We start from the raw sequence: 14893 nt of genomic DNA on the forward strand, positions 1-14893 counted from the left end.
AGGGGAGGGGAGGGGAGGGGAGGGGAGGAGAGAAAGCGGAAAGGAGGATGGGAGGGGAAAGGAGGGGAAAGATGGAGGGAGGAGATGAAAAGAAAAGAAGGAAGGAAGGGGAGAGACTGGAACAGAGGGGGACGCGCATGAATGAGAGAGAGCACAAGTTCCTTACCAAGTACTGGATTCAGAACAGCTCAGGATTTAAATGGTAACACTAGAAATTACAGTAAAAGGTACCAAAACTTTCAGAACTCTTAAGGAATATTATTTCCTACTGAATTTTCTATCCAGCCATCAATGAAGGATCAAGATATATTATAGACAGTTCAAGTATTTCATGGCTTAAAAGCTGTACCTCCCATGAGCCCATTCTTAGGAAGGTGAGAGAAGATACGCTCCCTCTAAAAGGGAATAAACCAGAGAAAAGGAATACTTAGTGCACCAAAAAAGAGGGCCAAGGAGGAAGAAAACTAAAGGGAATTTCAAAAAGGCAGTGAAGAGATACGCTGGGATGCAGCTGTGCAGCAGGTAGAAACGGTTATGAGAGGGTTAGACGAGGTCAAAGGGCTCTGAGGGAGATTTCCTGGAGAAGAAGCTCACAGAATTACCTATGCGTCCGAACACATTTCAGAGAAGTTGAAGTTGGAACTTTTACAAAATGCTTAGCAAGAAATAAATTCGCAGAAAAATAAGCATATTAAATTCAGAGAAAATAAAAAATTATGCAAGAAGCAGTCATTCTGTACCACACAGCTCAGTGCGCAGGATGCATAGTTATAATAATGATAACTTCAGCTTTGTGCATGGGTGGAACAACTTCAGGAAGTCAGCAGGTGTGTGAGGTGCCAGGAGGAGACATGTGGGGGAAGTCAAGAGATAGTGCCCGAACTTCAAAAATATCAAGAATTAGCAAAACAGTGGCCTATTATTTATAAACATATAAGTAAACAAAGCATCAACTACAAAAGGATTGCTGGAAAGGGGAAAAAGAGAAGTTCGGGAGAGGATGGGTTTTGCTATAGTTCTTATTGCTTCACCCAACAACAACAACAAATGTCTCTGTTTAATTTTTAATTGCTCTTTTCATTGCCTTTTCTTTCATGTGTTTTGGTTCCTTTGCATTGTTCATAGTAAATATTTATTTTACTGATTTTGTCAGACAATCTCCGTATCTAGAATTCAGTCCTAATTATGCTTTCTGAGTAACTCTCAATCATGGTGGGCTCTTGCCTTGGAGCTTCCTAGTTTCGGAGTGTGAAGTCATCTTCCGCAGGGCTGCATCTGTGCAGCACCTAACAGACCTTAGTAGAGGTTCTGACCTCGCTTCTTTCAGGTGCTCCGGCAGTATTTTATAGCCCAGGACTGCACCCATGTTAGCATTCTAGCAATAACTGAGACAATGGTCAGGGTTTCCAAGGGTAACGGAGTGTATAAACCTAGAGAGGACACCTGGATTCTTCTTCAAGGCCTCGGTAATAATTCTCCCAGCTGCTAGGAATGAGGGCTTTGACGCTGTATCCCTCTCCTAGAACTGCCCTCCACTGCAGGAAGCTGCCCGCCAAGGTTATACCTGTCCCCTGGGGCAACCCGCACCAGCGTCTGGTCTGCCCCTGGCTTCAACTGGAAAACTATGAAGGGCCAGCCCAGCTTCTGAGTGCCCAGAAGAGCTTCCAAGGCAACAGCATTGCAGTTCAACCTCTCCTTCTGCCCCCTTCCTTCTTCCCCAAACCCCTTCCAGGTGTTATTCTTGGGTACCTCCCCCAGCTTTCACTCCTCCCCACAAAAATCTCTGTAGTAAATCTCAGTCTCGGGCTGTATTTCCCAGGGAATCAACCCAGGAAAATTCAAAACACAATTTAGATGAACTCAGCCTCATAGCTGTGAAATTCTAGTGGAAGAGTCCCTTACTCTCAGCCCCCCGACCATGAGCTATGCTAAAGAGATGAATTTCCTGGCTGTCTTTCTGGGTTGGTGGGTGTGAGATTCCAGCCCACCCTTTCACTGAAGATAGCACTATTTTAAGGCATTTACTTAACCCTGAGATTTACATTTTCTCCACCTGTCTGGTGCTGACCATGGATGTTGTAATGGGCCAATTTGTGTCTCCCCAATACTCTTATGTTAGGATCTCTAAAGATGGGAATTAAAATAGTCATTAGGATGGGTCCTAACCCAGGATGACTTCCTTATAGGAAAAAGTATTAGGGTGCAGATCCATACAGAAGGAAGACCATGTGAATACACCGGGAGAAGATAATCATCTATGGGCCAAGGAGAGCAGCCTCAGAAGAAACCAATCCTAGTGCCACTTTGATCTCAAATCTCCAGCTTCTGTAAGTATGCGAATATAAATTCTGTTGCTTCAGCCACCAAGTCTGTGTTATTGCATGAGCACACAAATGCAGCCATACAGACTTCATAGTCTAAATCCTGCTACCTGAGACTAGCAACTCTTCCCCACTGCCCCCAGGGTAGTTTTAACATTACACTGAGAGTTCCGATCCACATCTCACTCTTTGGGAGGTGGGGCAGGCGGCTGGCATTCTTACTCTGACCAGTCATCAGTGCCCTTTCCCCAGCATCCTTGTACATCAAGGTAGAAGGCTTGGCTATCTTGTCCTACTCCAGTGCCCAGTCCACCTGACCTCTCTGTGGGGACAGACTGTTCTGCTGCTTGATATCCTACATGGTACCTAGCACAGCGGGTGTCCTTCACCAGTGGGTCTGGATGGACACACTCACCGGATGGAAGGAGGAATGGCTGTCAGGCATAAGGGACGTGGAAATGAGGGTCAGCTTCCTTTACTGGAAAAAAAGTTTTCTCCCTCCCTCTGGCTTCAGCTACTTCTTCCAAATCTCAGGGCACCTACATTTCAGAACAAAGCATAAGACATCTCAAAGTCACTTCCCATCTGTGAGGAACTGTATTAGAAACTCACATTAAAGAAGCAATTCCAAGAGGACCAAAGTATACTCCAGGACGTAAGCAGACCAGAAAACCCCTTCTCATCCAACTGGCTAACAAATACAACTGGTAAGTCACTGATCCGCAAGAGAAAAAACCCTCACACATCTCCCAAGCAAGGAAGGGCATGGACTGCCTGGTCTGATGACGAGAAGTCCAGCTGGGCTCAGTTCCCCTGTGTCCCTGCCATGGCTATGCAGCAAGGACACCCTCGTGCTAATGCACCCTGACCACAGTGTAAATTAAACACTGTATGCAGAACGTACCAAGAAGGGAGGCAGACCAGGCAGACAGCTGCTAAGACCCCTCCTCCACTCCTGGCTGGAAACAGCAGCTCTTTTGTGAGAGCAGAGATTTGGGGAAGATGAGTTTTCCTAACAGTGGAAGGCAAGGAGTTCCTGTCACTGGAAGCCTCTAAGACAATGCCGAAGACGATGCACAGGGAGAAAATAAATCAGGGAAGTGGGGAACAGGGGAGTAACAAGAGATTATAAGCCCTTGCAACCCAGATATTCACAAAGTTGTAGGTGCCCAAGTTGCAGCTTTCCTCCTGGCTTCCATTCACCTAAGAAAGCTGTTCTTCCTTAGTCCGAGATCATTACCCACAAATATACATCCTCAACCTGCTGTGTCCATGGTGGCCTCTGCAGGGAGATGTCAAAACTGACTGCAGTCCAACCAATATGCGTGGGCAACTGCATTGGGAACTAGGAATAGGACACTGCAGAGGGCAGAAAACATGGAAGGCACTGAGGAGTATATATTAGTATAGCTCCATGGAGCTATAAGGGAAAAGGATATTTCAATCAGCCAGGAGGACCAGAGAAGGGTTCCTGGAGAAAGAAGTCTTTCATCTTGATTTTGAGGGATAAGTAAACTTTGCCTAACAAAATAAGGGTGAGAGTAAGGGGCTAAAGGCATCTGAGACCGAGAAACTGCAAAGTCATGAGAACACAGATAGAGAGCAAAATACTGCACATGAGGGGCCACAAAGAGCCTTTGTGGGAGGAGATGAGTTTAACCAGGAATATAGGAGAATGATCACGAGTAGTCTCATGCAAAGCAAAGGGCCAGATTAAAATACAACTCTGTAATCTATGTGCTACCAATAGCTAACAGAACTGGGAGTGCTCAGCACAGAATCTCTGAGGACAAGACCATAAGGCCTTGAAGGGAAAACTCAGAGGCAGAAAGAGTTGTCACGGTGAGCATCCCCAACTGTGTTGCTGCCTAATCCTCCCTCCTGGATTCCACACACAACCTATCTACAGGGAGAGAGTTATCCCACCAAACACCACCAGGATGTGGCTCTCAATCTCTTGCCCACATTCTCCCACCCAACTGCTTTCATCCTCCAGGTCAGCTGGACTGGCAGATGATCACCAGAGGGTCATTCCTGAAGATTCTCCACTTCAATTCCACTTCACACAAAACAGTAACTTGTGAACATGCTCATGCTATGGAAAAGACCAGCACCACTGCTGGTGGGAGTGTAGACTGGTGCAACCACTATGAAAATCAGCATGGAGATACCTCAAAGAACCAGGATTGCAGGTCCCATTTGACCCTACTCTCCCCCTGCTGGGTATCTTCCCCAAAGAATTAAAAGAATCATACCACAGTGATATATGTGCACCCAGGTTCATAGCAGCACAGTTTGTAATAGCTAAAATTTGGAAGCAGCCCAATTACCCATCAATTGCAGACTGGACAAAGAAAAAAAGTTTTCAATATATAAAATGGAGTACTACTCAGCCACAAAGAATGAAAAACTAGACACATTTATAGCCAAATGGATGCACATTGAGATAATACTCAAGTGAAATAAATAGGTTGCATATGTGTAAATACTGAATAGTTTCTCTAGTGTGAGAAATTGAAAGTATAAATAAGAACTAAAAGGTATAATAGATAATGTGAAATATTGACAAAGGAGCTGACCATCCCCACTGGAGGAAAGATAGCCTCTTTAATAAATGGTGTTGGAAGAACTGGATCTCAACCTGCCAAAGATTAAAACTAGACCTTTATCTTTCACCATACACTAAATTAAAATCCAAGTGGATTAAAGATCTAAATATTAAAACAGAAACACTAAACTTGCTGGAAGATAACTTAGGCAGAACTCTGGAAGACAATGGCATAGGAAAAGACTTTATGAACAAATCCTCCATAACATGGGAACTAGCAGAAAGAATCAACAACTGGGATCTCATCTTATTAAAAAGCTTTGGCACTGCAAAAGAAACCATCAACAGAACTAAGAGACAATCTACAATGCGGGAAAAAAATTATACCAGCTGCTCCTCAGACAAAGGACTATTACCTAGAATATATAAAGAACTCAAAACAATCAGCCCCTCAAATATAAAGACCCAATTCAAAAATGGGCATCTGAAATGAACAGACATTTCTCAGTCAAAGAAGTAAAACCATCAGGTAAATATATGAAAAAATGTTCCACATCACTGGTCGAGAGATGCAGATGAAAACAACACTGAGATTCCACCTCACCCCACAAAGAATGGCTGCTATCAAGAAATCAACCAATAACAAATGTTGGCGGGGTTATGGGGAGAAAGGAACCCTTCTCCACTGTTGGTGGGAGTGCAGACTGGTGCATCCACTATGGAAATCAGTATGGGGATACCTCAAAGAGCTGGGACTAGAGGCTGCATTTGACCCAGCCATCCCTCTGCTGGGTATCTTTCCAGAAGAATTAAAAGAATCATATCACAGAGACATATGCATTCCTATGTTTATAGCAACACAGTTTGTAATAGCTAAAACTTGGAAGGGGCCGGGGATTTAGCTCAGCGGTTCGGTGGCCTGCCTTGCAAGCGCAAAGACCCGAGTTCAATCCCCGATACTTAAATAAATAAATAAATAAATAAAACCTGGAAACAGCCCATTTACCCATGAGTTAGAAACTGGATAAAGAAGATGTGGTTTTTCTATAAAATGGAATACTACTCGGCCATAAAGAATGAGAAATTAGATTCATTCATAGGAAAATGAATACATATTGAGGATATATTCCTAAGTGAAATAAATAAACCACACAGGTGTAAATGCCAAATAGTTTCTCTGATGTAAAAAAACTATAATTGTACATAAGATCCTAATGACGTAATTGACAATGTGAAATAGGAAGAAAAGAGCTAAAGGTGTAGGGATAGTCGGAAGGCTAGGGGAAAGGTAATAATGGAAAAGAAAAAAATATGAGAAAATGAAAAAATGGAAATAAAGTGTTAGTAAATGGGGAGGGGAGGAGGGGGTGAAGGGAGGACAGGGACAAGGGGAACAAATGAGGACCAAGACCTGTCATGTAAAGGTACAAGATCCCAATAATGAATGTAATTGTACTGTATGCCTAGAATGTACCAATAAACTCAATGAGAGAAAAAAAAAAGACGTGGCCACAAATACAGTCTACTTTTTTTCACCATGATTAACTCCCCCCCAACACACACACACACACACACACACACACACACACACACACGAGCACACATTCCAAAAACCTCTGAAACACAAAAGCATCACCGCATCACCTAAAGTAATTCTGTAAGCAGTTCTCTTAAAAACACTAACTGGTTCAACCTGACAATTTCCCTGGATAAGACAGCAGTTTACCAAACCAGAGTTTTCTATTATCCACTGCTCCCTCTGTCAACAACCTCCTTAGAGAGTAAGACTGTGGGGGATGAGGGGGCTTAACAGTTTCTAAAAATTTATTGCCATTTCTGAAATGTATAGTTTTCCTTTAGATGCCAATTTAAACACAACCTCAAGAGTCAGCTTATATTGCTTTTTTTTTAATAGTAACTTTTTTTTTTTTTTGAGACTGCCCTGGAACTCACTATGTAGCCCAGGCTGGTCTCGAACTCACAGTGATCCTCCAGCTTCAGCCTGCGAGTGCTGGGATCACAGGTGTGCGCCACCACGCCTGGCTCAGTTTATATTGCTTATTCCCTATTTATTCTCTTTCCATCAAAACTATAAAAGAGGATTACACAAAAGTCTGTCAACAAGTAAATGACAAGTAAGGATGTTAAATATTTCATATTATAAATATATTTAAGAGACTACAGAGTAACACTAACAATCCTAACAACACAGAGAACAGCCCAAGGGTTTAACATGCAAAACACACATACTCACTCAAAATGAAGCCACACTATAGTTAAGCCAAAAGAAGAAAATGTAACTCATCTTCCACATTTTTTAGTTTCACTAAACCAGAATAAATTGAAAGCAATTTGAAAAAGAACTGAATGGACTATACATAATGAAGTTATATGACAATATCCACATTTTACAGGCAAGAAGTTAGAGGATTTAAATACTTGATGCAATAAGAGGGTAAAATCACTTTTAGAAGAAAATAAAGCCTTACAAAAAGAAACATTCTAACCACGTGTTTTGCGAGTCCTTTCCTATTAAGGAAATGGAACAATATTTTAAAGATAGCCCAACTAATTAGGCATAACATGTGAAGTCAAAATTTCCTCACATTTTTCCCTATGATGAGATTTAAGTACATAAAACATTATATTATTCTCCTAAAGGAAAGGCTTGCTCATAATTTCTTCACACCTAGGTCCTTATTAAAACACCCACACGATAAAGTCATAATGGCGTTACTGGGCACATGGACATGTCTGAGTAACTATTTTTCTGTTTGTAAATCATCTCCATTCCTCTTTCTTTACATATGTAAATTACGGTGTCTGATCCACAGTCCCCACCAGCCACCACAAGCAAATTACCCTCAAGGGACATCAATGGGCTTGTTATTCTTGTTTTGGCCATAAAGTAACAGGGGGAGGAGAGGGGAAGTAGATATTTTCAGTAATCAGAATTCCCTTTGACTAGATTTCTGTTTATTCCCTGAAATGGGCTACCCTCTGCGTGAAAGGTATAATGAATGTATGGTAAAATGAAATGTTTGGCCTTTTAGAGCCAAGATATGGCACAGTATTTTTGATATAAATTGCTTCAAGTAATATATGCCTGGTTTTGTAGGAAGCATTTGGCCAAATTCTAATATTCCCTCTTGGGACCCAGTCCCAATTTCCAGCAGCAGGGCTAACCTGGCAGAATAGAATTTTAAACAACACACACATAGTCATATCTTCTAATGGATGTCTTTTTTTTTTTTTTTCCTCCTACTCTGAGACACCTTACGTGATGCTTACTATTTAGAATACAGATTTTTTTTGTTAGGTAATAAATTTACCACAAATGCACAGAATTCCCCTTTAGACCAACAGAAGAAAAAGAAGAAGAAGAAGGAGGAGGAGGAGGAGGAGGAGGAGGAGGAGGAGGAAGCTGGGGTGGAGGAAGAGGAGGGGGATGATGTAAGAAGAAGGAGGAGGAGGAGGAGGAGGAGGAGGAGGAGGAGGAAGAGGAGCTGGAGGAAGAGGAGGAGGTGATGATGATATGATTTCTACTGAGGTTTAGCTGTAGCTGTCACTGCTTAGGCTTATGAATCATTACACCATTAATAAGAATAAATAGCACAGGCTTATTTCCATAGGCTGCAAATGTTAGCTGAAAAAACACATGCTATAGGGCTTCCTAATACCCAAACAGGATTGTCTACAGGCAGAAATTATTCCATTTTAATAGTTTTCCTTGACTGTAATAAATGCTTTTATTTCCATGCCCTCTGAAAACTTGAAAGAGGATACTTTCATTTTTCTTTCATTAAAATGTACACACAATTTTATTCCAAACCTTACACAAGATATAATCAGGGGAAAAGGAAAAGGCTCACTGTAATATTGCACTCATCTGGTTGCATTAGGCTCAAAATACAAATCTCAAAGATATACATTTATCACGTCAGCTCAAGCTGAAGGCATCCACCAAGAGAATATTTTCACTATTCATCTGGCAGCCAGAATCTATTTCCACAAACCTGCATACTGATGAGAGCCAAAGTTCTCAGTACTGCTCTCCATTTCTTTTTCATAATACCTCTTCTTTCTGTAGAGAAGCCATTTTACTAATTTATAAGCACCCTGACTATCCAACCATCTAAAAAAATGTACTCATCAATAATAGTCAACTAAAAGCAGAGCATATCCCACAGGGGTTAGAGAAATAAGACAGGAAACACTAGCATATATTGATTAGCAAGACTCCTGATACTCACTGAAGGCAGCCACGGCAAGGGCCAGTGTGACAATAATGGAGAACCAAGACACCCACAATGCCTTCTTTCTGTAGTTCTGTGCTTCATGGGGCTTTAGCCGGGTGCTGCTTTCTAGCAAGCCTGACAAAAACAAGGAGAAAAGGAAGTTAAGCATTTCCTTATTAGGAAACCCACTGCCAGAATTATAATTTCTTATCCAAAGATTGCATGCAAACTGACAGTCCGTGAGCCAAGATGTGTTTTGTTTGGCCCACACTGTGTTTTCACAATTAGGAGACTTCACATGAAAAAGAAGCTTTCTGGAATCCCTTTGTAAAAATCACAGGTTCTGGTCATATGGGGCATATATTTCTGCAGGGTGACAACAGCTGCCCTCTTTAGAGACCCACAGACGCCACTACTCCAACATGTCACACCAGGTCAGTCTCTTGCCCCTGTGTGCTGTCACTTGGCTCAGGTAGAAGCTACTCCATCCAATAAGGCCCTTTCATTTAGGAAGACAGCATGGCACTCAGTGGCACTTTGGGCTCTTCAGCTGTGGGTACTGATTGGCCTGGATCCACCAGCATGGTCTTAAAAATTCCCAAAGCAAGGAATCATAGACTACAAACCCCTTCTCTGACCCCTGGCAACTAACAGGAAGGAATGGACCATTTCTCTTCAACCACAGCCTACAACAGCCACAGGACCAAATTAGATGCCATGTTTTCTTCCCTCCTCCCTTTATACCATCACTCATCAAAAAACTCTTGGAACATTGAAGGGGAGTAAACCTGCTAAAAGCAGAGGTAGCTTCCTAGCTTCCTAGGTAGGCCATGTGTAGGACAGGTGTTTTTTTGTTTGTTTGGTTGGTTGGTTGGTTTTTTGTTTTTTGTTTTTTGGTTGTTTTGTTTGTTTGTTTGGTCTATTTTCTGCACATTGAGAGTCCTTGACAATGATACAAAAACACAACTTCCAGGCAATGCTCAAGCTTCTCCCCACTGGGGTCAAAGATTAAAACATCTTCAGTATGATCTCGATTTATATTTCTTTCTTCTCCTTTGAAAATAAATCAAACATGGCATCTCTTAGCTGAACAGAGAATCAAATTTTCAGTCATGTGCTGTCTGTAAGCAGAAGCTTCTTATATCAGCTTTGGCTAAATATCACTGAATATTCCCTTCTGAGGCTAAGCAGCCTCATCATACCCAAAAATGAAGGATCTGGCAGTCAAAGCTTAAGCACTCATCTGAAAAAAATCACACCTATCCATCATCTCATTAGTTTGACGGGATACCACACTGTCTCTAGTTGGTACAGAGGCAGAAAGGGTGTGATACCTTCCCTTACCTAGAAGGGACATAGCCAACACACCTACAGCAAAAGCCAGGTTAAGAGGAGAGAAAGTGTGACAAATGTATTTCATCAGAGTTCTTTGTAACATGGGAGCCTTCAGAAATGAAAACCCAAAGACTCATGGAAAGCTGTCGTATTTTTATGCATAAATTTGATGAAAAATAGAGAATTGTGTAGAAGTACAACTGGACAAAGGGTTATGAGCTAATGGTAACAAACTGAGGAGAGAAACTCAGCAAGTCCCGCCTGTGAGATTCATTTTGGTCTCTGTGTGGTGTTCTTTCCTCTTGGGTAGGGGTCAGGATCCCTTTCAGAATGAAGTCTTACGATCTGCTACCAGACAAGGTAGGTCAGAAAATTTCTCTGTGACCAGCTGTGACACAGAAGGGATGGGAGGTCAGAGTAATATTTCCAGGATGGCTATAAGGAAAGGGGTTCTACTTTCTATGACCCACCTAGGGAAAGAAAAATTCCAATTTACCCAAACTACTTGGGAGAGAAGGGGGAGCAAGAGAAAGAAAATTAAAAGGGCAGAAAACACATTGCCTTTGAAGCCCTCAATGTCCTTCAATGCAGGATCCTGTGCATGCCAACGTGCCTTACTTTGGAGCATTATTTTCTGAGCTCCAACATGACCAAAAACTGTATCCTGTTTTAAAAAGTATAACAAGGATCCTGCTGAAACTTCTCAGCTCCATCTATTACCCAGACCAAAGCATCTTCGAGCACATCCCTAACACACCAGTAGACACATGGGCTTAGTAAACCCAGGTCACAGTCCAGGAGATTTTTTAACTGATCAAAATCTGTGGGCTCGTGTTGGAACCAACAGCAGACATAGATAAAAATGCAAATAGTAAGTATAACACCATTTCCACCATCTCACTGTAAAGGTCTCCCCAAATCTTCCTTTATACATGCACTCAAATGGACAAAAAGACAAACCTCATCTCTTGTCACATTCTGCCCTAGGTACAGATGATTTCAAATGAAAACACAGCATGTCCCTTTGTCTGCTTCTTCCTTAGCTACTGAAAAATACCCCACTCTAATTTTTTTTTCAGCTTTAATTGAGTTTATTGGTACATTTTAGGGATATGGTACAGTTACATTCATTGTTGGAATCCTGTACCTCTACATGACAAGTCTTGATTCTCATTTTTTCCCCTTACCCCTTCCCTCCCTTCACCTACTCTAATTTTTAACTATCATAACCCTCCTGTCCAGGTGGAGCCATAACCTAGAATGAACAGATCCCATACACACCAATGATTTATTTTCCTTTTTCCAAATGATAAAAAAAAAAAATCTTCCTCTCATTCTGACCAACTGATTTTCAGAGGCAGTTGCAACATTTAACTATAGACTCAAACAAGCAGTTCATTTGCAAGGTACTTTGATTGTAATAAATTCAAGGTGGGGGAAGCTTACCTGCAAGGTTCGTTTTAGAAGCGGATTTAATTTTCCATGAAGGATAACCATGACCTAGGTCTTCCCTTCTGCCACATAACATTTCTTTTTCCTTCCAAAGCCAGCTGGTTTCAAGATACATCTTGCCCTAACGTGCATCTGGGCCCATCCTTGTGCCTCACCCACTCTGGGTCAGCAGTCCAGGCAAGGGTTTGGTTGGCAGCCATGGGAGCTACACTCTGAGACAGTCAGTAGTAGGACAGAGGCTCGTCCCCAGATGTGATCCTCAATGTGCCTCCCCTATGAAATTTTTAAATTGAAAAAATAATAATAACTGCAAAGAACTCACTATCCAAAAGAGGAAGGGCTACTTCATTTCTATGCACTAAAAAATGTGGTCAATACCAAAAACAGAACGCTTTCTACTCAAGGGAAAGTGGAGCAGGATCACCACCAAAGATCTAGATCTTAAATTAATGCATCATAAATAGTTGCCTCTACACCTGGGACAGGTGCGCCCGTTTGCACAAGCCACAAATACGGGGTGAGGTTTCCTAGTTTGCAGGTAGCTGTGCTTCAGAGGTGGAGGCAACGTGGCCTAGAGAGGCAGAACAGCCCAACAAAGTTAAGACAGGTCTCATGTTTGTATCTAGGGCTGGATGCTTCGTACCACAGCTGACCTCCACAATTGAATTTCTATCCTTGTTCAAATTTCACGTATTTGTAATTTGAACCTGGCAATGCTAAGCACAAGCTTATATAAATGAACTATTAGTCCCTTATTTGGAGGAGATAGGGAGGCAGAAGAAAGTATATGTGGGGAGCTTTAGGCTATCAGTCATTTCCAGACTAGTATAAATTAATCCCCATTACTTCCTCCTAGCTTTAATTCTCTTCAGGAAGAAGAATTTTTATTAGATGGGGAACTAGAGGGAAATGCTGAAGTCTGTCACTCTCTAAGTCTAAGTGGCCCCTAAGGCTTGGGACAGAATGATGGGGAAACAATTATGGGGAGAAAAGTGGACAAAAGAACAGGACAAAAGAAAATGTTAAGTAGGTGTATCAGAGGACTCCTTCCCCCACACACTGTAGGTATTTAGGCCTAGAAGAAAGTCAGCCCAACAGGACTGGCAGGAAGGGCTGAAAGAGCTGCACAGCAGGCAGCGGCCAAGGGTTACTCTTCCCTCATCCTTCTCACCACTGGGAAAGAGGTCGTAGCACTGAAACAATTCTCAAAAGGTAACAAAAATCAGTACACGGGAAGAAAACACAAAATATTATAACATATCTCTCCGGGTAACCTTCTGACTTATTTAAACAAAATGATTCATTTATTTTTAACTCTTTGCTGAAAGGAATGAGTCACACAAAAGAATGTCACACTGACTTTCAGCTAGCTGTCAATGGCACATGGCTCGGGGTTCTTTGGGGGACAGTAGTGCTCACCCTGACAGAGATGCTGTGTGTGACAGTCAATGCTTTCCCACAGTGATGGTTAATGAACAGCAAGTGCTTTCAGGCTACAGTATAATGGAAAATGAAATTCAGTTGGCCACTGGCGAATAACCTTAAGAATAATTCAAAAGAGCTTTTTACACTTGACCATGAGCTTCAAAACAATGCTGAATATTAACTCACTCTAGCACTTTTTCCCCCCTCCTATCATTTTGAGGAAAGAGACAGGCCAGGTCTTACAGACGACCCGCAATGCTGCAAAATTAAATCCAACCCAGGCTTGTGTCTTTCTTCAATATAAATATTTAAAATCTTTAATGCCGGTTATGGGGCGGGCAAGGGTGATTAACGCGCCCTACACGAAGGAACAGGTTTCGTTGGGTGGGGTCCACGTCACCTACCATGGTCTCTCAAAGGATATCTAGTTATGTGAGAAAAGGGGGAGAAACTGCAACACGGGTGCAGAACTCGTTGCAACTGGAACAGCTCCAGTTCCCGCAGAGCATCTCCTCTGACTCTCTGGGATTCGCTGTTTCCATGTCATTCTATTTCACACGCTACAGTTTAGAATTTCTAAGGAGAAAGACATCGTGCATCCGAACACGAAACCGAAATAAAAATGTACAGGAGATACTAAGAATAGGACAAAAACCTGCTAAGACTAAAATATATAAACCCTCCACAGCCGACAAAATAAAGCTTCCACGAAAAGGGGGCGGAGGTGCAAAGAGCCCTCTCCCTGTGAAGAGCCTGGCTCTAGGATCCCGCTTGGGCCACCAGGGGTTTTAGCACAACCACTAATTCTTTTCCAGGAGTCCAATTTAGAAGCAGCAAAAACTGAAAGGATGTAGTCTCGGCCAAGAACGGGGTTCCCTCCTTAAGGAATTCAAGCCAAAGGAAAGGAGAGAGGGATGGATAAGGGGGGAGGGGGAGGAGAGAAACGCGGGAGAACAGAGAAGTCCTCCCTTCCCTTCCGTGCAGAACACTGGAAGGGTCCAAGGCTGTAGGTCTGAGGTAGAGTTCGGCCCCTTCAGAGACCGACACTTGCAGGGTACAATGCCAGTGTCCAGGGAGGGATTCCGAAGGGCCTGGAGATGCATGCGCCGGGTTTCAGGGACATCCATCCTTCATGGCCTCAACTCTAATGCCCCAGCCCTCCGCCCCCAGCACCAGACGGCCGCGCAGGGGCCAATGAAATCCGAGACCCCGGTAAGGATCCGCGCCACCGAGTCCAGCGGCATCCCCGGCCCTGGCTTTTTCTTTTAATTGCACTCTCGATTGTGCTGGTTGCACTATCAGCCCCGGTAGCCACCGAGAAATACCTCCAGGCTAAACCTACGAAGGGAAGTTTTCCCTGTAGCTGGCGGGAATAGCAAAGGAACTCCAAAGGGCAACGCTTCCAACCCTGGACCCTCTGAGCTGCGCGGGGACCGCAGTCCCCGGGAGCGCTGGACACCAATGGCAAAAAATCCCGGCTCCCTCAAACTTTTCCAGAGGGCACTGAAGGCTGGAGTTGGGGCTGGCTCGGAGCAGCCGGTTCCGTGGGTCCGGAGCCGCTGCTGGCCCGGGAG

General features: G+C 43.0%; 1 protein-coding gene across 2 annotated transcripts in view; it reads right to left on the reverse strand.

Annotated features, from left to right (window-relative positions):
• The window catches only part of Tmem163 (transmembrane protein 163), a 357236-nt gene that overhangs the window by 220048 nt on the left and 122295 nt on the right, over positions 1-14893 (reverse strand). Inside the window, exons 1-2 of one of the 2 annotated variants that reach the window (XM_010606193.3) lie at positions 11889-12096; positions 9123-9242 (exon numbers count right to left, since the gene is read on the reverse strand). In XM_010606193.3, the coding sequence (XP_010604495.1) occupies positions 9123-9242; positions 11889-12009 (241 nt within the window). In that variant the 5' untranslated portion in view covers positions 12010-12096. Of the gene's footprint in view, positions 1-9122; positions 9243-11888; positions 12097-14893 lie in introns of those variants that run through there. The other variant, XM_033757138.1, reaches the window with a different exon arrangement.

The sequence above is a fragment of the Fukomys damarensis genome, unplaced genomic scaffold (assembly GCF_012274545.1).
Source record: "Fukomys damarensis isolate Sample0158 unplaced genomic scaffold, DMR_v1.0_HiC HiC_scaffold_29, whole genome shotgun sequence".
In the NCBI taxonomy this organism is placed as follows: Eukaryota; Metazoa; Chordata; class Mammalia; order Rodentia; family Bathyergidae; genus Fukomys; species Fukomys damarensis.